Genomic DNA, 25,278 nt, shown 5'->3' with positions numbered 1-25,278 from the left:
CAATATGAAACATGTACTGTTGCGTCATGTGAATTTATACCGAAACGGCTTTTCCAGTTAAGAGGACATCACTAACAGAACAAACAGAAAATCATCTTCTTTACAGTGGTGTAATTTATTCCGAATTTAAATTTGGGTAAGTATTTTTCTCAAAAAATTTTCAAAAAAAAATTTTGAATTCATTCTAAAATTACAACACAATTAAATTAAGTATATATGGTGAAAACATAGTTTCCATAAAAATGGTGTTAGGACAGAAAATCTCAACAGTAATGGCCCTTATCAATAAAAAAAAAACTTTGAACAAGGACCAAATCGACTTTAAAGGAAAAACTATTCCAAAACAAATTAATATGCACTAAAAAGTAAAAAAATAACAATAATATAATGTAGGTACAATTAATGTTATTTTTGAGGTCGGTGTCAGCCAAGGAAACAACTGTGATAGAACAGTTTGCTACATTAACTTGGCTAACACCGACTCCAAAAATAACAATAATTGTAACTTCATTATATTATCGTTATTTTTTTACTTTTTAGTGCATATTAAGTTGTTTTGGAATAGTTTTTCTTTTGAAGTCGGTTTTTTTCTTGTTAAAAGTTTTTTTTTTTAGTTTTTTTTTATAGTGAATCTGAAGTACAATAACTAATTTGTCACTAAAAAAAGAATAATCTAAATCGGTTGGCGTGATATTGAGGTATTCGTCCATTTGTCACGCACATATTGAATGCAAATTTAAGACTTATATGGTTTTCTCATGAATGCCATTATTGGAGCTGAACGGGAAGCATCAGCCTTCATATAAAAAAGAATCATTAAAATTGGTTCACCTGGTCGAAAATTCTGGGGTAACAAACATAAAAAAAATACAGTCAAATTAAAAACCTCTCCCTGTTTATTTGAAGTCGGTTAAAACAAGTTCATGACAACAATAACCAAAAAAAAACGCACTTATCCATAAACCTTGCATACATTTGAAATTTTGTTGAATTTAATTCTGTCAAGTTTAACTTAAGTTATGCGGGTTAAGCTTTGATATATATGACGCAAGTTTTTTGTGTTTTTAGATTGTTAGCTAGTGACAGAAAAACAAAATAAATTTTTAACAGTCTGGCAATGATAGAGGGCATATATATAGCCAGAAGCAACAGAAAAATTTATAAAATAACAAATAAAGATAACTATAGTGGTTGGAGATTGGACGTATTGAATATTTTTATAGTTTATTAGTGTTTTAGTTTAACTTCCTTGAATTTATAAAAAAAAAAAAAATATGTTTCTTCTTTGAAGCAAGAATTAAATAAATATTTACATTGTCTAATATAAATTATGTTTAAAAACTATTTCATAACAGTTATTGTTTGAAATTCTATGATTCAATGCCAGGCTTTAAATTTGAAACAAAAAATTGTGGTAGAGAAAACTAGACTATCTAGAATTAGTTCAAAATATACCTATTATTTATCTCAAAAGTTCAGTCGCTAATGATTCAAGATCATATCTAACATATAATTTTATCAGACAAATCTAGAAAGGATATAATTTATATAACCACAAAGCGTAGATGCCATAAGAAAGTGCTGACACAGATCGAGTCAGCCCTGCCAGTAGAAAAGATATGCCATTTCTATTATGAATATAGTATTACAGTTTGATTTAGACTATTACCCGGGGCATGCTGCACCCCCTGTCCCATCTCTCACTACGCCACTGATCAGAAGTAAAAAAATTTGTATTATTTGGACTCATCCTTGTGTAAATGCAGATTCACCCCCCTAAATTGAATTGTGGCGGCGCCAATGTTAAAATCACGGACCATTTTGCGCTCTTTGTGAATACCACCCGGGGCATGATGCACCTCCGTGTCCATTCTTTGCTACGCCACTGATTAGAAATAAAAAGAAAAGTTTATTATTTTTTTGATGCACCTCCTTGAATTGAATTGTGGCAGCGCCAATGTTAAAATCACATCAAGTCTCTACAGAATTTCTAATTTCGCATATAATTCAATTAAATTTTACCATCCTTAAATGATATTGCTGTAATAGAAATATGTAAATATGTACACGTAGGTATGAGGCAGGCACCAATTACGTTCTCGCCTAGAGAATGAAATTACTTTTTTATTGGTATACTCAAGATCTTTATTGATATCGTCGTCAATGGTGGTTGATATATAATAATATATTGATTATCAAATCGTTTCCAATAACAAGTATTTAAATATTTGAGTATTGCAAATAAAAATTATTCTAATAAATAAAAATTGTATTTCTTATTAAATTTGCATTCTTTTAATACTATAAGCATCCAATGGTATATAAAGTTGATGATTATCTAGATATATATATATACAGGGCGTTCTGTTATTAACTGCAGATCGTTATCCTGCAGAATAAGCTCATAAAGACGAAGGAAAAAGTTATTTTCCAATTTTGGATATGAGGCCTACTTTGCGAGATAATTAACAAAATAAATTAATATATCTTTAGCGAATCACAGTTCAATAACATTTTGAATGAAACCAATAAAACACTACTTGAAGGTGTCTCTAAATGCAAAATTATTACAAAAAAACTCTATTTGGCTACTTTTGTTATTATAAAAACTAACCCATTAAAACCTACACTACGTTTCTTGGTAAATTAGGGGGCGTCCATTAATTACGTGAGGTATTTAGGAGGGGGGAGGGGTCGATCCGAATCTTACTAAATCTCACTTCCGGGAGAGGGGGGTCTTAGCAAATATCACGTAATTTTTTTTAGCAGAACATGTTGTAAATCTACGTGAAAATTAAGTTAACTTAAAGTTGAATGAAAGTAAAAAACGTATCTTGAATCAAATATGGCAAAATCTGACACAATTATATTTATCATATATTTATCATATTATTTTTTTTAAATATAAATCCAATACTTACTTTTATACCCAAAGTATAAGTTTTGAAAAATCTCACGTGAGATTGGAGTAAGGGGAGGGGGTCGACAAAAATCTTGCGACATCTCACCAAGGGGGGGGGGTAAAAAAATCCTTAAAAATGCCTCACGTAATTAATGGACGCCCCCTAATAAGTGTTGTACGCAACTAATCTACGCAACTAATGTAGGAGTGTATTTAAATAATTTTCTAAAAGAACAATTACATGTATGAAACACGAAGGTTTGACCTATGTTGGTCACCCAATTGACATATGTTGGTCATTTACGACACACTTTTTACGTTCTGAGCACGCTATAAACGGACAGACTTATGGACAGACAGGCGGACAGATGGACAGACAACCGGAAATAGACTAATTATGTGATTTTATGAACATCTATACCAAAAATTTTGTTTCTAGAATCAATATTTTTAAACGTTACAAACTTGGGACTAAACTTAGTATACTTTGATATATTTCATATATACATGGTATAATGATCCATTCTGTAATCATAAAGAGATTTGTTGTTTTATTTATAAAATAAAAGTCAACGACCCGAATGATGAATTCTACTCCAATTATTGTCTTCATAAAATTAATTTTAATATAAATCAATAAATTACTAAAATATGTCTGTAATATAATATATTGAAAAGATAGTTATTAGTAAAAATATGTTTATAACACAAATACAAAAATAGATGAAGAATATTTATGAGAATTAAATAGTTCTGGAAATATTACACAAATATCTGACTATGTCGGGGGTAACATAAGCAACAGGATGCTGAATGAACTTACAAGAGAAACATTTGTTTATTTCATGGGTCAAAAAATCGATGTAGGTACGACTTGCACAGCCATTTAAGCTTTCAAAAAATGTTTCGAATTTTTTGTATAAGTTGTGTCTTGATTGGTTCTCAACAAAACAAGCTGTTAGCCGTAATAATTAAAGTGGTACACCCTGTAACACCCTGTACAGATCAAAAGAAAGCATACGATTATTCCATCCACATGATTTAAATTAGTTTTTAAATTAGCAAATGGTTGAATTAAAGACCACGTGAACATCAAATGTTTGGTAATGAAATATTTGTGTGGGTATAATAATTGTTTATTTTTGTTAGAATCGTTTAAAAATTCTTCATTGTTTTTGTAATGAATGATATTTGGAAAATCAATTTATCAAAATTGATTATTCAAAAACTTTTTCAATTTATTATTTTTATACCATGTATATATGAAATATGTCAAGGTATATTAAGTTTAGTTCCAAGTTTGTAACGCTTTAAAATATTGATGCTACCAATAAAATTTTGCTATAAGTGTGCATAAAATCATCGTATTAGTCCACTTCTGATTGCCTGTCTGTCTGCTCGTAAACTCGATTACTCAAAAACGAAAAGAGATATATGTCAAGATGAAATTTTTACAGCGAGCTCAAGTTATAAAAAGTAGTTGTGTTCGTAAATGAGCAACATACGTCAATTGAGCCATGGGTTCATCTTCGTGGGACCCATCTTAATCTTGTAAACCGTCAGAGATAAATCAAAAATTTAAATGTATAGGATGTTCCTTATAAACAACTCTTGTATGTATTATATATACGGTACTTCAACAGTTAACTCAATCGATTGTTTGTTTTTACTTGTTGTTATTGTATCTTGTGTGTGCCAAGTTTATTTTTCCAATGTGGCGAGCCAGAGGTGGATTTCCCATAAAGCAAAGTTGGCACCTACAGGCACGATGTTACAATCGTGAAAGTTTATCGAATTTTCTCTGATATGCCAAGCTCGTAACTAGTTTCATAATGGTCGAAAACTTAATGTCATTAAAAGTCTTGGTCTATTTCATCTTGAGAGTCTTTCAGATCCCCGTAAGGTAGGGGCAGATGCATGAAGCAGTAAAGTGATGAGTTACTTTAGCATTTTGACCTTTTAAAAATTTTTTATAAGTTATCTGATTTACTTTACGATAGAAACCACCCCAATGGGGTGGTTAAAACTAAAAAGTTCCCCTTTAAACCATATAAACTTCTTTTAGGATAATTTTCTGAAGTCAGTGTAAAAAAACCGCACGAGTCAATACAACCAGCAAAAAATTGTTTCGTAATATGATGGTATTCAACATCATTTCACTAAATTAAAAGCGAAGCAATATTTTTTTTATTATATAATATATTTTTTGTTTTTCTATTAAACTTTAATATTATCCAGTTTTAAATAAATTTATATCAAAATTGTATTTGACAATCATGAATAATATAGTAAGACATGTTTTTATAACAAAAATATTTCACGAATTTTATAAAATGTTAAAGGTCATGTAAGTAAGTACCTAAGTATAATGTATTTTACGATTACGCAGCATTCGTCATTTTAAATTGTTGTTATATAGAATTCCGTGTTTTTACATCAAACACTGGAATTATTTTCAATAACAAGGCTATATATTATATGTAGGTATAGAAAATACATGTCTGATATTCTATTCTGTTCATCTCACAAAACTGAGGTGAGCTTTATGTTCTTTGAGCTTTTTAAACATTAGCTCAACTTCGTTGCTATAGTTACAAGCATTATCTAGGTAACTTCGGTAGTAGTATAGCCTGAATAAAATTAATGTTTAGGGAATAGAAAGTCGTAAATTTTTTTACAAGAGGAAATATGTGAAAAAATATATGTGTAGGTACAATAAAATAGATAACTAGTCTTTGCATTTCTATTTTTATCTCGTCAGCACTCGCGTCAATCCTTCGATAGCACCGTGCTACAAAAAAAAAAAACTATGGTCCTCGGTTGCCTGGCTGATGTTCCGGCATTTGGTAGAGTAACTTTTAATCTCTCTCCTGCTCTTTTAACTATTTTTTTATTATTATTTACTCATTAAAAAATCACGTTTTCTTAGAATCATCTTTAAATCGTGTAATATGCATTCTCTTGTCTTGTCTGTCTGTAATCAAATCTTGCAAGTCAAATTTGATCCACTTCCCGGTTTTGCATGCACATTTAGTTTGGATGACAATGCATGGTAAGGTTGTGGCGTCCTGATTTTCCCATCGCTCACCATATTTGATACATATACATTTTTTTTTATTCTTAAATTAAAAATTTTAATAAAAAATACTTTTTAAGGGACAAGCTTTTATTGTACTAAAAAATAGAAAATAATTTTATCAATTGGTCACTCATACCCGACTATTTGTTGAGGCGCTTAATATCAAGAATGAATAGAAAAACAATGGCATGTGGAGTAGATAAGGCGTTCCGATTCATTTTTGATATTTTAAATTGAGCGCCTCAAGTTTTTACAAATAGTCGGGTATGAGTGACTCATAGATAAAATTATTTTTTACTTTTTAGTACAATAAAAGCTTATTTCTTAAAAAGTATTTTTCTTAAAATTTTTGCATAAAATACATTTAAGGCAGCGCCAGAGATGGTTAGAGTTGCGAATTTTGTCTTGAAAATCGGTATATGGGCATAATAAAAATATTCTTAGCAACTTTTTTGAATAATGTTTTTCGATATCTCTAACCATCTCTGACGCTAGACAAAATTTTAAGAATTTGCCGTATTTTTCAATTTGTGGTAGGCTGAGTTTAATGTTCAGGTTTCTGTTAACTATCCCAAAAAATGGAACCTATCTCCCTATATTACTGTGAAAATTTTTAAATCGATATTCATATAAATGACGGAAGTGTGAGGGTGTCTTCATCTTAAATGCGACACACTATATAAAAATATATGGCAAAATTTGTTGTTATATGAGATAATGTTTTTTTATATAATTTAAGTATAGGTATATAATAATTAAATTGACTTTTGTTTTATAACTGTGAACTATTTTATACAGTTGTAGAAAATATCTCTCATATTATGAAAATATGGTACCCTTGAGGATTCAATATGTTATTAGTTTCTTTCATTTATTTTCTTTTTTAAATTTAATATCTGTCTAAAAATTATAATGCCTTCTAAATTATAATTATCTTTGAAGTTATGTAACATTTCAGTCGACATGTACTTTCAGATAGAAAAAGGTCCGAAGTTAATGAAGCTTTGGGAAGCATTTCAGGATTGGTTAATTAATACCTTCTCAAGACGAGAAGAAAAAACAAGAAAAGACAAGGGAGAGCCTGCAAAGCTTACAACCTTCCTCTGAATTTTCCACAGCAAACTTTCATCTCCTACTTCACCCTTTTAGGGGATGAATTTTGAAAAATTCTTTCTTAAATGACACTTACAGTATAAAATCATTATTATTTCGAAATTACAAACTTCTATCACTAGCGATTTAGGCTGGGCATCGATATATCAGTCGCGACATTGCCTATTCTCGATCCTCCAGATTATTTCCCTCTCTGAAATGTTTCTGATTTTAAATAATATTCATAAAGAATCATTTTGAAAAAAAAAAATCATCAAAATCGGAGCTGTTATTGAGGACTCCATAAGAATGGCTATTATATGCCGGAGCGGATTTGATGAATTTCCCGCCCATAGGCAGGCATCAAAAAAACAATTCATTTTTCAATTATTTCAATGTACATTTTTACGCCGGACTTTTTCAACAGCAAATGTATCGATGATTTTGTTCAGATCAACTCGTAGCAAAGATTTTTAATACATAATTAAAACGAATTTTTTACCGCCGCAGGCACAGGCCTACTTTGCCTACGCATAAATCCGCCCGGCCCCCTGATTTTATGTATTCCTTTATCCGACTATATCACGGATAGTTTACTAAACTAGTAAATTAGTAAATTGTAAAATTTGAAGTTTTTTTTTTTAAATTAATATCAAAATTGAAATGGAAAATTACACATACATTCATTCAAATTCGTTAAATATTTGTATAATCGTTTGAGTGTGAAATGTATTCATCTATGACGTCATGTTTATATCGATTTTTCCCTATAGCTCTATATATATACCGGGATATATACATTTATACCGGATGTTTGATTTGACATATTAAAAAAAATAAATAAATAAATGAACAGAAATGACAAAAATTTGAAATAATACTCAATGATTAAGTAAGAAACACTTCTTACATTCTAAGAGTTTTCCTAAAAAACAATAGTTATCGCATAAGAATCTTATTTATTTATTATTCATAAATAAGGGTTGACTGACCAGCCCTGTTCTAACATTTAACTGACTGACAGTCATAACTGTTATTTATATTATTTATATGCATTATACAATCTATATAACAATTTTCAGTTTAAGTAAATTGATTTTAGTACCACGGAAATCATAACCGTTTTGATAGTATATATTTGACCGCTGTTCTATCGTTTGCTTGACTGACCGCAGTATGTATGTGTGTACACAACTACTAGAACCAATCCTTAAATTATCAGCTTTAGTAAATACAACGAATTTTTTTTGTCCTGGCTCTCTCATTATAATGCAAATGTTGCAAAAAACTTTTTTCTCTGGCAAACCCCTCACCTCTCCCTAAAATAGATGTAAATTTAAACATTTTGCATATTCTTAAAATAAATTATACAATAACGTTTTACTCACTATTACATCTATAGCTAGAAACATGACCTATTTTATTTGTTTATATTGTTTTATAAACTGACGATATTATATAATATAAACATTATAATTCAAATCATTTTTTTAAATGACTTGAATATCAGTCAACTTCCATAAATAGTACAGTCCACGATGTAACAGATATAGGAAAATGAAAAACTACACTTACAACCTATTATTCCCCTATTATCAGCAAATAACACGGGCTAAAACAGCTCATATTACTTTCTGATAATGTAGCATTCTATAGGTGAAAGGATTTTTATAATTGGTTATGTAGTGAACTCAAAAATCTCGGTTTGTAGATATTTTCATACAAATTTTTATCCCTTATTTCGTAAAATCCGATACGTTCTAGTAGTTACGATGATTGTTGGTTTGTTTGTTTGTTTGTTTGTTTGTTACGCCTTCACGGAAAAACTAGCGAATGGATTTAAATGAAGCTGTACAGCAATATAGGCCATACATCAGAATAACACATGAGCTAAAATTTATAAAGATATATTTAAAAAAAAATATTAAATTTAATCTGACATTTTAATGCTCCATCTATGATCATGATTTTGAACCATAAATTAAAGATTTCTGTAAAAATTTAAAATAGTAAATGTCAAAAAATTCATGGTCATCTTTTCTGATATATTCATAATGAATTATGTCTATTTTATACTTTAAAAAAACTTGAAAACTGTGCAAATATTTTAGCTGTGTAAAACAATTCCTTCGAGTGTTATGGAAGAGGGATAAGTGAGATCAAGAGATACGGATACTATAAAGTGGTAGTATTTACTTTAAAGCCCAGCGAAGCAGGCGGGTATCAAGCTAGTATAATATATGGATGTCAAGGAATATCAATCTTCAATTTTATAACAGTTAATATTGTTAAATATAATAACATTAACATTTAATATTAAAGTAAATATTTATATAAAAATTTATTTCATGATAAATCTTTTACTTTCTTACCAGAAATATATCACATTTAATTAATACCCTACTCTCTATCATTCATCAAACTTAATGCTTTGCTTCTTACTCATGTGACAGGGGATTGCTGCTTTTATCAAATTGATAATGATTGGTAGGTATTTGTCTTTCAGAGGAAGCTTTTTTTATTTTGAAATAAGATATTCTTTTTGTTGTCCGTCTTAGACGAAGAAACAAAGCACTAAAGATGATCAAAGTTCGAAAAAATTGAAGCAGTAAGTCAGATTTGAATGCGGGTTTTTGGCATTCTATTCGTTAGAGCGGCAGGTAATTTTGTGACCTCATTTGATTTATAAGCAATAGGGTATTCCACTATTTTTTAAAAAGTACTTCAAAATGTTGATTTTTTGCTAATAAAAAGTCACCTAAAATTTATTTGGGAAAAATACACACGCTTTCTTGCCAAAAACTTAAATTAAATTTTAAACCTTTTTTAAACTGTCAAAAACGCGGGCATTCAATTTGATGACGTACTATGAGTATCACTAAACGAAATAACACAAATAAGTTTGACAGATATATTCATAGACATCTGATTATAATAAATATGAATACTTATTATCTATGTATACGTTATACCCAGCTGTCTACACTGAACTAATTGATGGTCTATGACTCATACCACTATGACATCACAGCAGGGTTTACCCGCGTTTTAGGTCACGTGATATACAGTTTAAAAATTTTTAATTTTAAAATTTTAAAAGAAAAATGTGCTTTTATGACTCGAAATCAGAATACATAAATTTTAACTCTTTTCAAATTTCATGATTTATTTTTAACTAACGATACCTAATACCCTATTAGCATAATTAATATGCATTTTATAATTGCATTTTAAATTGATTGTAAATATTAAATTCCCCAATCGGTTAATAGTGATGAAAATGATTTTAAAGTTGTTATACACGGGGGTTTTAAAATAACCTCGAATATCGCGGTGCCAAGGGTAAACGGTTCCCTAGTTAGAATCCTAGTATTTAAAATTTGTGTACCTTTAATATATTGGAATCAATACTCTCAAGTAGGTTATATAACTAATAATGCACCAGACGGTCCTACTTGTTGCATATTTATATTGAAATGTTGCCAACATTAAAAAGGGATTTACTTATTTTCATTTTTGCCTATACCTCAATATTTTTTGTTGTCTTCTACTTTCATTGCGTAGCTGATACGGTTAACTGATCATTATTTTATCAACGAACTTTGTTATATTTCCAAAGTATATTGTTAATGTCTACAATGTTAATATGTTATTAAAAGTTACAGAAAAGTTTTATAAATAAATTCTAACTTTTTAATTGAAATTTTATTATCTTCTGGCTGGTAATTAAAAGTTTATTGTCCAGTTAAACTAATTATTTGAATAATCATCATGACACTCTAAGATCTAGGCATGACAGCCACGTGATTTCTAAAATTCAAGTTTAAAAAATGTGATTTCTAAAGTTTAGAACCACCCAGCTTCCAAAAGTGCCAACAATTTTCGGCGGTAATCAGTGGCTTATTTAAACTAGATGCCGCCCTAGGCACGTATTGATATGCCTCTTTTTTTGCTTTGTGAGGGATACTGGAGTAAATCTAAGCAAAAAAAGGCTGTTATATGGATTAAAAGTTCGAGCAGCGAAACTTTGGGGTTTTTCTTTTCACATCAAAATAAGTATTTTTTGAAATTTTTTACTTTCCCGGAGTGGTGCAACATGTTTAAAAAACAAAATGGCGTCAAAAATGAAATTTTTTTCAGAAATTTTATCATTTTTATTTTATATTCGCAAAAGGAGACATCGGTGCATATGCAAATTTGGTAGGTTTGTAGTCCATGTTAAGAACTACTCCTCATAATTTTTTGGTGGGGTTTCGTCCCTTTCCCTCCCAGTTATATATATATGTATACATACATATGGTAAAACAGTTCATTTGACTATAACTTGAAAAATATTCGATTGATTTTAATGAAACTAATATCAATAGTAGGTTTTATTACTTACAACTTTCGGTTAAAATTTTAGCGAAATCCGTTAAATAGTTCGGCCAAAATTTCCAATTTAGGGAATTGTTTAAAATGGCTGCCATTTTATGCCATTTTGTCCTACGAGGTTAAATTTTTTTTTTAAATTGTAGCATTTTTAATTATCTTTCGATTTTATAATAAGTGGCTTACCCGTAAAATGACTCCTTGATCCATATTTTTGCGAAAAACGGAAAATTTAACACTTTCTGGAAATAATTGTTTGGGGGGTGTATGGACTGGCTTTGGGGGGTGTTTTTTGCTTTGGCATGAGAAAACTATTTTTAAAAGAGGTCTATATGGTTTAAAGCAAAATTTTTAAGTTTTAACCCCCGCGCTGTAAGGGGGAAGGGGTGTATGAAATAAATGTGTCTTAAAAGATTTTAAAAAGAGGTCAAAATAGTTTAAAATGCTAAAGTAACCCAAAATTTTAGATGCTTTTATTAATATAGTACTTTTTACAACATCCACCCCTTCCCCTCCCGCTTTTATATTTTTTGCAAATTCAAAATTTTTATGACGTATAAAGGGGTTTTTGGGGTCGCTGATCTCGAATTTTGCAATAGATTATCAAAAACAATTGTAATATTTTTAGGAAATGTGCTTATTTGGGCCAAAAGTTCGAGATCAGCGACCCCCAAAACACCTTTATACGTCATAAAAATTTTGAATTTGCAAAAAATATGAAAGCGGGAGGGGAAGGGGTGGATGTTGTAAAAAGTGCTATATTAATAAAAGCATCAAAAATTTTGGGTTACTTTAGCATTTTAAACTATTTTGACCTCTTTTTAAAATCTTTTAAGATACATTTATTTTATACACCCCTTCCCCCTTACAGCGCGGGGGTTAAAACTTAAAAATTTTGCTTTAAACCATATAGACCTCTTTTAAAAATAGTTTTCTCATGCCAAAGCAAAAAACACCCCCGAAAGCCAGTCCATACACCCCCCAAACAATTATTTCCAGAAAGTGTTAAATTTTCCGTTTTTCGCAAAAATATGGATCAAGGAGTCATTTTACGGGTAAGCCACTTATTATAAAATCGAAAGATAATTAAAAATGCTACAATTTAAAAAAAAATTTAACCTCGTAGGACAAAATGGCATAAAATGGCAGCCATTTTAAACAATTCCCTAAATTGGAAATTTTGGCCGAACTATTTAACGGATTTCGCTAAAATTTTAACCGAAAGTTGTTAGTAATAAAACCTACTATTGATATTAGTTTCATTAAAATCAATCGAATATTTTTCAAGTTATAGTCAAATGAACTGTTTTACCATATGTATGTATACATATATATATAACTGGGAGGGGAAGGGACGAAACCCCACCAAAAAATTATGAGGAGTAGTTCTTAACATGGACTACAAACCTACCAAATTTGGATATGCACCGATGTCTCCTTTTGCGAATATAAAATAAAAATGATAAAATTTCTGAAAAAAATTTCATTTTTGACGCCATTTTGTTTTTTAAACATGTTGCACCACTCCGGGAAAGTAAAAAATTTCAAAAAATACTTATTTTGATGTGAAAAGAAAAACCCCCAAGTTTCACTGCTCGAACTTTTAATCCATACACAAGGCGTAATTTCACTCTACTAGGAGCAATTATCAGTAGCTACCTATTATCAGTTCTTAAAGGATGATTATTGAAATTTTAAAGGAAAGCCACGAATTTTGGCAAAACAACGATTCTAAAAATCAGGTCTCTCTAATGAATGCTTAAGCAGGTAATAAAATAAGCGTGGTAATTAAGTGCTAATTGCGTGTTTGCAAGAATGTTTCTGACCTTTCGTTTCAGAAAAAGTTGTAGGGATAAGGATATAATAATAAACTTTTTGGAATAGCTTTTAAGCTCGTTTAAGAATTTTACGCAGTGAATTAGCAGGCACCAGTTATATTACGTACAAAGATATAATTTGACTAATCATATTTTTACTCGGAATAGAAAGTATTTTTTTTTTTTATGAAACCAAATTTTTAATATAATATTTTAAATATAAATAAAAATAGCAGCAGTGAGTCGCAGCGCCGCGCAGTAGGCAGACACCCATTTTGTTGGATTTAATAATTTATTGAATGGTATTTTTCCAGTATAATTTTCATTCATTTATATTCTTGTCCTGTATTTTTATATCGCAATAAAAGAGTATATTTAAAAATCAATTTCATTAAATTGTTCTTTATTTTGTGGTTGGTTGTAGTAAACGTGCATAATAAAATAGCTATTTTATGAAGAAAAATTACGGTATCTATAGTTTGCTCTAGCTAGATTTTTATATACGTGACATGATCATATCATTACGTATTTGTTCAATTTTATTATACCACTAGCTTGATACCCGTTCGCTTCGCTGGGCTTAAAAGTAAACACTACCGTTTTATAGCTTCCAATTCTCTTAATCTCATTTATTTAGGGATTGTTTTACGCAGTTAAAAGATATGCACAGTTTTCAATTTTTTTTTAAATCTAAAATAATCATAATTCATTGAGTGTATCAGAAAAGATGGCCATGAATTGTTTGACATTTACTGGTTCAAAATAATGATCATTCATCTATGATCATCATTTTGAACTATAAAGTACAGATATCTGTAAAAATTTAAAAAAGTAGATGTCAGATTAAAGTTAATTTTTCTTAAAAATATTTCTTTATAAATTATAGCACATGTGTTATTTAGATGTATGAGCTATATTTCTGTACAGTTTCATTAAAAACCATTCGCTTAGTTTTTTGCGTGAGAGCGTAACAAAAAAACAAACAAACAAACAAACATCCTTATTTTAACATTTATAATATATAGGGATGTATATATATGTAATATATATTAAGGTATAATAAGTTTAGTCCCAAGTGTTTAACGCTTAAAAATATTGATGCTACCAACCAAATTTCGTATTTGGTATAGGTGTTCATAAAATCACCTAAGTAGTCCATTTTCGGGTTCTGCCTGTCCGTCTGTGTACTCGATAACTCAATAACGAAAAAATATATCGAACTGAAATTGTGAGGTCGAGTTTGTAAATGAGCAACATAGGTCAATTGGGTCTTGGTACCGTAGGACCGATCTTGTAAGCCATTAAAGATAAAACAGAAGTTTTTATGTAAAAAATCTTCCCTATAAAAAAATAAACAACTTTTATTTAAAACATTTTTTCGTAATAGTCACTATTTACCCGTGAAGATGCAAATTAGGTGTAAAATGTATAGTATGTATCATATGGAAATATGGAAATATGTATGTGTCCCATATAATAGCATTATCAACATTGTCTATACATGGTTCTTCCACAATTAATTCAGTCAATTGTTTGTTTACACTTGTTGTAACATCTTATACTATATTAAAAACTAATTTCAATATTAACATTTTAATTAAAAATCTGTATGTTATTGGAAAATAAATAATCTTATTAATATTAAAATGTAAATTGAATTGTTATGTTACCCCCAAGCCCCAAGGTAATCATTTTATACGCAACAACGATAATAATCATCTAACTTGAAATGGATGCATTCCTTTTTTTACCAACTCTTGGGTATAAATAATACTCTATGTTACAAGGATATCATTACTACAAAAATTTTGTTTTGTTCGATATTGATGTTGAGACTAGTACGAATAGAAGAACAAAAATTCTATGAATTTTTAATAGACTACACATAATATAAAGAAGAATTCTTTTTAGTCATAATATGTAGAAAGTATTGATATTTTTTTGGGACTTTTTTTCTGAAATCAACGGATCATGCAACTGTATTAAAAATGCTTTAACCAAAAGTTACCAAGGACAGTAGATGAACTTCACCCGTGTCCATGACTTTGATCTGAAATTTTAGTTTCAAGGTTGATCTTCAAATGATCTTGATAATTTATCTGAAGTTATTAACACAGACGAATTTTCTTTCGATTAAAGCAACACATATCCTTCGAAAGCTAACGATTTTCGAAAAAATTTCGAGTAAGACGCTGTAGATTCAAATTCGGTTACCGTATCTTATCTCATCCAATTCTATTAAGTGTTAGGACAATTTTCCTGAGAACAAAATAATAAAATTTTCTTTATATGCGTTAAACTAAGCCTACAAGCATTAAGTTATATTCAGTGTGCTTCTTGGCATGACCTTTCCTGGTCAGTGAAACAAATCTTCTTCAAACACTTAAATTTTTCTTTAAATTTCAAATAATTCAAAAATTTCCTTGAAACTTATTTTATACCGTGGAAAGCGTTAAAATAAGACAAATAGAAACAAAATTATGTAATCAGATAGCGAAGAGGGAAACATAGTTGTTAATGCTAATTATTATACTCTCGCAAGCAGTATGTTAAGCGGTCTCTTTATTAATGTGTTTTTTTTACCAACTGTACTGAAGTGATGAGAAAAACTTTCACAGCTATTAATAAATCGATTTTTTAATATTTTATCTAAATCTTATAAATATCTATTTTAGCTAAAGTTTTATTTAATATCCTGTAGAGCATGAAATTTTGTGAAAGTAGAAAATTTTCAAGTGGTCTGAAGAGTTACAAAATACAATACTAGGTTGCTTTTCAAAGTGCTCACAATGAGCAGAATTTATAAATAATAATTATTATTACTCATTATAATATTAGAGTAGGTCGTAGTCGTGCAATCAGTGCATACATAGATCAACATCAAAGTAAGTGGCCTATCTGTCATGACTTGAATGAAATGGAGTAAATAATGAACTATATCCTGTAAAGGGTAAAATTAAATAGACAATGCAGATGATATAAACAAACAAATTCAGATTGAATAAAAAAAAAATGATATTGTCTTTTAGCGAATTGCCGAAAAAAATGGAGCTAATGGCTCTTGTACTGATGATGGAATTTTTGAAAATATTCTTTAAATGTTCATCAATCCTATCAAAAAGATGTCAAAAATGACCATCGTTAAAATTTATATGTATATAAATATGTATCTATACATTTTTGTGACTGTATACTCTCTAGCGGTCGCAATTTCCGGTTTGAATAAAATTTGGTATCAATAAAGATTTTGGTACTTGAAAGATCAAGTTCGTTAATGAGCAAAATCTACCGATAAACAAGGGGTAGTTTTAAGCAAAAAAAGGACATTATGATTTTTTTCCTAAACTCTTAGTTTTCGGCATAAAAATTTTTGATGAATTAAAAATCTAATACCTATTCGATTCAATCTCTGGTGAATTCTCTTAACGAACGCAGCTCCTGCGATACGAATTTTTATTAGCATGTAGTTGTTTGTTATGAAATCCTGTCGTATACGTTCTCTTTTTGAATTGCGTTATATTTACAACAACAAAAGTATTAGCCTAAATTAACCTCATTTGAATATAATTTTTTTAAGTGCAATTCAATTTTTTTTCTTCAAATAAAAAGTATAGTAATTTCTATTAATCCGTCAGCACTCGCGTTTCGAATATTTTGCTCACGCTCGATTTAAAAACTAAAAGTTATTTTTAAATTTCTATACATGCTAGAAAGTTGGGCATTTTTTTTAGAGGCTTAATTTCATTTTCATTTACTAGCCGATTATGGTTAGAGCATTTACTGTACTATAATGGTTTAATTTAATTAAAAGGCATCCATCCATTCTCCTGTTCGTAATGGAATAATTGAATGCACAACATACTTTGGGTATTGAACTGAATATACACGTATCTTTTGTTCAATGCAAAAACTATTTGTCATTATTTTTTAGGATTCCTATGAAAACGAGTATCCATTATGAATCAGTTTCTAGTCTGTATTGTCGTCCATCTCTTGCAACCCATTTTTTCCGAATTTTTTGAGCAAACAAAGTTATAGTTGACATTTTGGATAATGTAAAACGTGAGAAATGTTTAGATGTAGTGAGTCGTAAGGTGTGGAAAATTTCGGAATCCAGGGAAAGTCAATGAATCTTTATAAAAACTGTGCGACCACATAGCTTAAATCTTACTTAGAGAATTTAAAAACAAAAATTTGTGCGATCTTGCCCAGGAGGTTTGAGCCACCTCTTCTCAGGGGTGGAAAAATTATGCTGAGGTGCGAAAATAAGGCACCCCTTCAAGTACTATAAACTACACCAGCTTATCATAAATATTTAAACTATTACTTTGTGACGACGGAATCTCTAAGTTGGATTGAATCCGAATCTCTAAGTATCCCCATATGAAAGTTTAGTCACCATTTTAAACAAATTCATAAAAAATTACAATTTATTTATGACAGTACAATGGCATATCTTCAACACATTGCAATGTTGCCAAACATAATATAATTACTTATATATTAAATTTCATACATTTTGTGATAATTTCTGTTAAATATCTCAAAAGCTAAAAACAGAAATGGATACAGTTATTTTAAAGCCTTTAATAAATAACTTTGGTAGTTATATGTGAAGCTATCATTTCTAGATCCTTATAGTTATAAACCTTAAATAATACAATGTAAAAACCCTTCTTAAATAAGTAACTTTAACATCGTTTCTCTCGAAAACCAAGAACAGGAATGACTCCATATTTTTGCTAGATTTTCCTTATTATATATGAACAATAATTTTTGGGAAGTTTAATGTAAATTTTATAGTATGTAATGATTTATGTCAGAACCGTCTCTACGTGAGTTGTGGACGCACACTTGACTGTTTTGTTTTTTAATTTACACAATAAATGTTTGTATGGTGGTTACTTTTATAATTAAATAATATTATTTTTAATTAAAATAATAATTTTATATATTATATGATGAATAGCGGTTTATAAAGATAAAAACATGTAAATTAAAATAATGTAAATATCGGTGATTCGATTTTTATTTAAAAATTATAATTCATTTAGGATTATTATTGAAACTAAAAATATATTATTTATTTTTTGTTTATATTTGGAGGCTGAAAAGTATATAACAAAATATTGATACAAGAATAGTAAATGGCCAAGTGAGATTAAAGAACTTGGATTAAAGGCAAATAAAAATGATTTTTGCAATTTATTATCCTCGCTCGGAGGTTTCGAAAATTTTGTCTGATTCTAATCTATTAATTTTCAATCCACTTTAAGATAGATTCGAGAAAATTCGGCACTCAAATCTATCATTATCTTAAAGTTCTTATCTAGAGAAACTTAATTGAAGACTTCGATCAACAGAGTATACTTCTCAAGCTCGTTTTGGTTTTCGAAAACTTTCTAAAAGTATTTTCTAGATAGGGTTTGTGATTTCTCGAACTTTTTATTTCTTGAGACAAGAGAATCGAATAAATTTTCTCGAAAGATGACAAAACACCATCTGAATAAGTTTCGCAGTGAATATTATCCATTTTCATTATTATCAACGTTAAAATCTTAAACACCTGATAACATAACCACAAACAAACTAAAACAATCAATATTCTACTCGACTCGAAGCAATAAGACGAAAATAATAGTACTTTATGTGCGTTGATCACTAATCGTTACTAGTTCACGTACTTGTAGTGTAGGTGTATTTCATTAAATAAGAAACGAAGCTACTTCAGTAAATGTCGTAATTTGTCGTGTTGTAAAAGACACTGTCTTTCTATAGGTTCGTATGTGTGGCATTTTATTGTATTTATACGAACGCACAAACGAATAACTATGAGTGCACACATACATATAAAGATTTAGGCAAGAATAGTTCGTGCCTTTGCCTGGAGGCACTCAGCAGCGCTAGTGCAGTGCAATGCGAAGTTACTTAAAATTCAATGTATGCTGTCTAGAATTATAGATGATACTCGTTAAGATGTTGTGTTAATTGATAGTACTCGTAAATAATTAATATTAGATATCAGAACAAGTTTATACATATTTATCTGAATTATGTAGGGTAGGCTGTGTCTTTCTGCCCGTATTTTTGTTCGTAGCATCAATATTTTTAAGTGTTACAAACTTGGGACTAAACTTAGTATACCTTGATATACATTTCATATAAACATGTTATAAAAATTCACAATTTATTGTCCTACTTCATAAACTTAAACTTTAAATTCAATAGCACTTGTATTACTTACAAAAGTAGTGATATATAGACATACTTACTTCAGTTTAATGTCATACATAAATTGTCATACATAAATAAAGTTTTCCGATTATAAATGACAGACGACACATCATATTTGTAAATTTAACAAAGTTGTAAAATAAGAAAAAAAATGAATGATTGATGACAGTAGACATATATACTAGTTTTACATTTTTTACATTTCAATTCGCCTTATTTTGCTCTATATACCTACAGAATGTTTTTTTAAGTTGACATGATTTTGTCCTCGTAAAATGACTCGGAAAGTAAATATCGTCAAAAAACTACTTTTTGACGCCATTTTTTCAATATGGTGGCGCAAGCAGCAAGGATACGAAGTAGCAAAGTAGAAACTCGAAAAGAGCACCTCAAACTCTATAAAATCACTCATTTTCAAGCCTCCACTTTCCTGGTATCCCTTTTTTTTTAAACCAAATGATTAAGAGTATAATTAAATAAAAGACTATACTAGATAATAGTCAATCAAAAACATAATTTGTATGATTTTATATTGGTAAATACAAATAAATGATGAATTATTAATATTGACATTTATAATAATAAAAATTGGCATCAAGGATTAAAAAGTATATAAATAACTTGCATTCAAAATATAACTTTCTGAGGCAACGAAAAGTGATCGAATATAATATTGAAATTGATTGTAAAATATTTTTATGTTCTTACACAATTTACAACTCCTATAGATATACATTTTTCGATGCATAATAAGTAATTTTCGCAATTTTATTAAAGAAAATGTTTTAAAATTTTCCGTCCATTATTTCGACCTGGTAATATATGCATTTATACCATCATTAGGACAATTTGAAGAGAATCGTATAAAAAAAATTAAGATGCAATAGTTGTTTGAACTTCGATTCGTACTGAACTAAATAAAGTATGCTTATTGGAGCTTTGACTTTAAGCGTATTTTCATAATTCACCTGAATAACTGCCCATGAAGTTTGCAACAAGTCTTTATATAAATGACAACTTTTATACCATTAAAGGGGAGGGGGTACAAACTCTCCTTCTTATATATCTATCTATACTTCTTATCTCTCCTTCTTATATATCTTACATACTCTAGCAAGTTTTTATTTGTCCTACCCATATCTTCCTTATTCGTTTATCATATTCCATGATTCACCCCACATTTTCAAGCTTATTATGACTTTTGAAGTTTAACGAAAAATATACATACGGTCTAAAAATGTACCGCTTAGGAAAAAACATGCTAGCTTACATCACAGCTCACCTATCAACCGACCCTCTCTTAATATCTATATATACAATACTAGACAAAAAACATTATTAGGCAAACATTTACAGATGCTCTCCTAATTCTCTAGAAATAAAATTACTAGGTACATGTTCTCCTAATATTAATTTACGAACTTTTGATTTTTTTCACTACGAAATTTGTTGTTTGTTATTTTTAACCATGGATACAGACCGAGTAGTCACGGGTTACGGTAACTACGGGAATGGATTTCCTTACGGGTCGAACTAGTAATTGTTATTGTTAAATACATTGGAATCCTTACAATAATCGACAACAAATTGTTGATATAGACTTTTTTATACCTACACAAAGATTACAAATGTATTTTGTATCGATTGTATTTAATAATTCTTTCTGGATTGGTTATTGATAAGAATAACAAATCATTTGGCAAAATTCCAAATAAAATAACATGTAAATTATTTAACTTTGAATGGAACATTGAAATTGGATTCTTTATAGATTTAAATTTTGCTTCCTTGACTTTTATATATTCAAATGGATTCGATAAGTTATGATTGTAGTCTCTAAGATGAGACATTTTTCGCTTATGATATACTAACTATACATACTAACATACTAACATACTAACATATCAACATACTTACATACGAATGAAGGTAATAAAACGTGTTAAAAATATGTGTCATCTGGTTCATCAGATGAAATAGGTGAAGATCGATCTTATACCGTCCCTTTTACTAAACCATATTTATTATATATATAATCAATTTTAGTAAAATTAATTAATTTAATTGTGTGGTAAGTCATCATGTCCATTTGTGACTGATAATTTTTATTTTATAATTTACTACACTAAAAGGCATAGAAAACTAATTTCTTTGATCATAACTTTAATATTCAAAAAATCATTTCAAATCAAATGCATGTGAAATCGAAAGTGCTTTAGCTATTCTGTCGTGTTATGTCAAAAGGTTCGTCTTTAAAAACGCTGCTCCATTTTTTTTTTTTTAGAATCAATATCACAAGACAGACATATAGGGTCTAAAATATAAAATTTCCTTTTTAGAAATGCGATCTTTTGTCATAACAATGCACCAATGCTCTAAACTAATCGTTATTTACGATACTAGTGGGATAACAGTATTATTAACGTATCCTACGAAATTTGCACGAGTTGGACAATCGCAGAAGTACGTTCATAAGGCGTTATCACACTAGTATCGTACAAAACTTTATCTACGCCTCTAAAATGTGAAAATAAACGATAATTATTATTTAAAACTTTTTATGGCTTATTGAGAAAAATAGAAAATTAAAAAAGTTACTATTTAGTTTAAATCTTGAGTACGGTAATGAATTCATTACGATACAAGTGCGATAATGAATTCAATACCGCACTAGGGCGTGCATAGTGAACTATTTTTCCCACGTATACTGAGTGAGAAAAGTACTTCTTATCTCACGGACGTAGATGAATGTTAAAATTATACCCAACATCGTTTTTGCATGTCCTCATTTTCTGTGCCTTTTATATCTCACACTTATTTTTATTAATTTATAAAAACTAATTACAAATATAGAATAAAATATTTTAAATTTATCGGCTTATTAAAAATATTCAATAACTGATATTCTGATTTGAAAAATATCGAATTTCATCACTGTTCTAATTATTATTATCTCTTCTTATAGATTAGCAAAAAAAAAGGCTAATAATCAATATTAAAATTCCTAAATTAAAAAGTTGTTTTTGGTAGTCAGAACGGTCACTCATTTCTAAATTTGTTCCTGTTATCAAGTTGACACTAAATAATTTCACGAGAAAACGGAAACATTTCACTTCTTAAGAACTTTTTGAATTCTTAATTGTCTAAAAAATAAATCCTCGATCATAAATTTCGGGTACCGATATTCCAATTAGATTAAATTTTTAAAGGAAATAAATTCCCCGAATAAACACACACACACAAAATGTACGTAAGAATAAGCCGAATAATTTTAAAATATATAATTTGAACAAAAATAATCTGTTTTAATACGCAATATTATAATAAACACTAAAGAAATGAAAATAAATAAATATTAAAAAATTAATTATTTGTAATTTTTAAAAATAAAAACAGCTAAATGTGTTGTTGTTTACATCAATTTAGTAATTAAAATTTATTGAAATGTAAAAACACAAACAAACAAAAAAAATGTTAATTTCAGATCATAACAAGGCCTTGTTATTGTCATGTCAGATGCACCCTACAAATAAAAAACTCATTTTGTTTAGTGCAGTGCCATAAAATTAAATTTAAAGAAAAACTATGAGTGTTCAATATAAAAACGTGTATTAAGACAGACGTTTATTATGTGCTAGTGAAGTGATACCATCTTCCTCGGGTTGCAGGACGAAGAGGTTCGATTCAACTCAAGCAGTATTCATCTGAAGAAAAACTCAAGAAAAGTCCATCCATCCAAGAAGTATTTTAGTCATGATGCATGCAGCTGGTATACATTCAGCGTTGGCAATCAAACGCCAACGCAAACGTCGTGATGAACAACGGAAAGCACGCGAACGACGTTTTAGCTCACATTCAACAGAATCTGGTTTAACATCGCCAAGAAACAGTATTGGAAGTATTGAGAAACATAAACGTCAAATACCACGACATGGAAGTGCTGGTGATTCTAAAGTGGTCTCTAGTATTGGAATGTTACATATTGGTGTTGTATTTTTAGTATTGGGTGTATTTTTATTATTTTCTGGTTTAATACCAGATGATTGGTCGTCATGGAATAGTGAAAAGTGGTGGAATGAATTAGTTGCAACTGGTGCATTTTTCCTAGGTGTTGGTATATTTTTATTAGTTGTACATTTTATAGTAAGCAAACAAGAAGAAGATGATTTAACAGAATATGTACAAACGCAATTAACACGATCACGATCTGGACATCGTTTAGAGCGTGATGTTGAAACGGGTGTTTTAACAACAAAACATCATCGGCGTGCTCGTCAACAGAAACAAGACGATCTTGAACGTGGTTTAGCTGATTTTTCACCAATTGATGATGATTATCCTGCTGTACATATTCCATCCTCGTCACCAGCACATTATACCGCAACGTTGCATCAAAATGTGGAAATTAATGGTCATTTATCACAAATATTAGAAGAAGATGCATCGAATGAACGATTAGATGCTGAAGTTAGAAAATTGGAAATGTTACAAAAAGAAGCGTTATCAACATCGACAACAGCTAGTTTAAGTCCTGGTTCACCATCAGAGACACAAGAATTATTATCAAATGCTGGTCGGTACATTATACCAGCTAAAGTTTGAAATATTTTAAATGTTGCTTATTTTTCATATATCAAGTTTTTAACTTAAAAGTCATTTCTTGTTTTTCAAACGATTTTTAAATACTTTTTATGAATTTTAAATATAAAAATATAACAATCAGGATAACAAATTTTAAATTCAACAAATTTTAATATTTTATAGAAAATCATTCCATTTGCAGTACAGTTTTTATAATACAAATAAAAAATTCAATTGAAATTTAAAAAATCAAAAAACCCGACTGCATTATAGTCACATTAAGATATGGGGGGGGGGGTTCCGTGTGTCTTCCTTAGTACCTCCACCAAGTATTAGCCCTAAATATGGGGAGACCCGCGCGCGTAGGGCAGACGGTCAGATTAGTAAAAACAAAATTGCGATAAGTGAATTAACTTAATCTATGGTAAAGAGATGACAAAAAACAGTAATTTCGAATTTGAATTTTAAGAACTGGTACTGTAATCTTAATTTAATGTTTTTTATACAATTAATATCCTTTGTTTTAGCATAAGAAGTTGTACTGGAATAAGATTTTGTGATCGTTAAAAATGATAAGAATACAAATGATAAGAAAAGCTCAAAAGTTAGTGAGCTTGCAAACACAACCCAATTTTTTATTTTCTTACTTATTTATAATATTTTTGTTTGTGTATAGTACCTATACGGGCATAAGTAAACACAAATACAACTTTCCAAAAGTAAGAAAAAAGAAACAATTATCTAGTCCTTTCAAGAGTATGTAACTTCCTGTAATTTCTTTTAGTTTCAATTGCTTTGTTTAATAACTTTCTTTTAACATACAGTATGAAATTAATACCGTTTTTTATGCTTATATGTGTAGGTATATGTGTAAGAAGAGCTTTTATATGAATTTTAATGCATCAAACAGAGAAAACTTAACTTTTGTGATCGTTGTTATACCATATTTATGAAATATATCAAGGTATACTTGTAAGTTTTATCCCAAGTTTTTAACGCTTAAAAATATTGACGCTACAAACAAAATTTTGATATTCATAAAATCACCTAATAAGTCCCTTTTCGGTTGTCTATCCGTCTGTCTGTCGTTTACAGCGTGCTCAGGACATAAAAAATGAGATTGGGTTCGTAAATGAGCCACATAGGTTAATTGGGTCAACCCATCTTGTAAACCGTTAGAGATAGAACAAAAGTTTAAATGT

At 29.4% G+C, this 25,278-nt stretch overlaps 1 protein-coding gene across 1 annotated transcript; it reads left to right on the top strand.

The window, feature by feature from the left end:
- LOC123295782 lies at nt 1-24,107 on the top strand. The gene is made up of 2 exons (XM_044877232.1): nt 1-136; nt 23,164-24,107. The coding sequence occupies exon 2, from the start codon at nt 23,249-23,251 to the stop codon at nt 24,095-24,097; it is 849 nt and encodes a 282-aa protein (XP_044733167.1). The 5' UTR covers nt 1-136; nt 23,164-23,248; the 3' UTR covers nt 24,098-24,107.
- Nucleotides 24,108-25,278: the final 1,171 nt, after the last annotated feature.

This window comes from Chrysoperla carnea, chromosome 3 (genome assembly GCF_905475395.1).
Source record: "Chrysoperla carnea chromosome 3, inChrCarn1.1, whole genome shotgun sequence".
In the NCBI taxonomy this organism is placed as follows: Eukaryota; Metazoa; Arthropoda; class Insecta; order Neuroptera; family Chrysopidae; genus Chrysoperla; species Chrysoperla carnea.
This window is presented reverse-complemented; position numbering and strand designations above follow the sequence as displayed.

Bases quoted from the DNA above. Each gene is read 5' to 3' on its own strand.
- LOC123295782 (XM_044877232.1), top strand. From the start codon at position 23,249: ATGATGCATGCAGCTGGTATACATTCAGCGTTGGCAATCAAACGCCAA.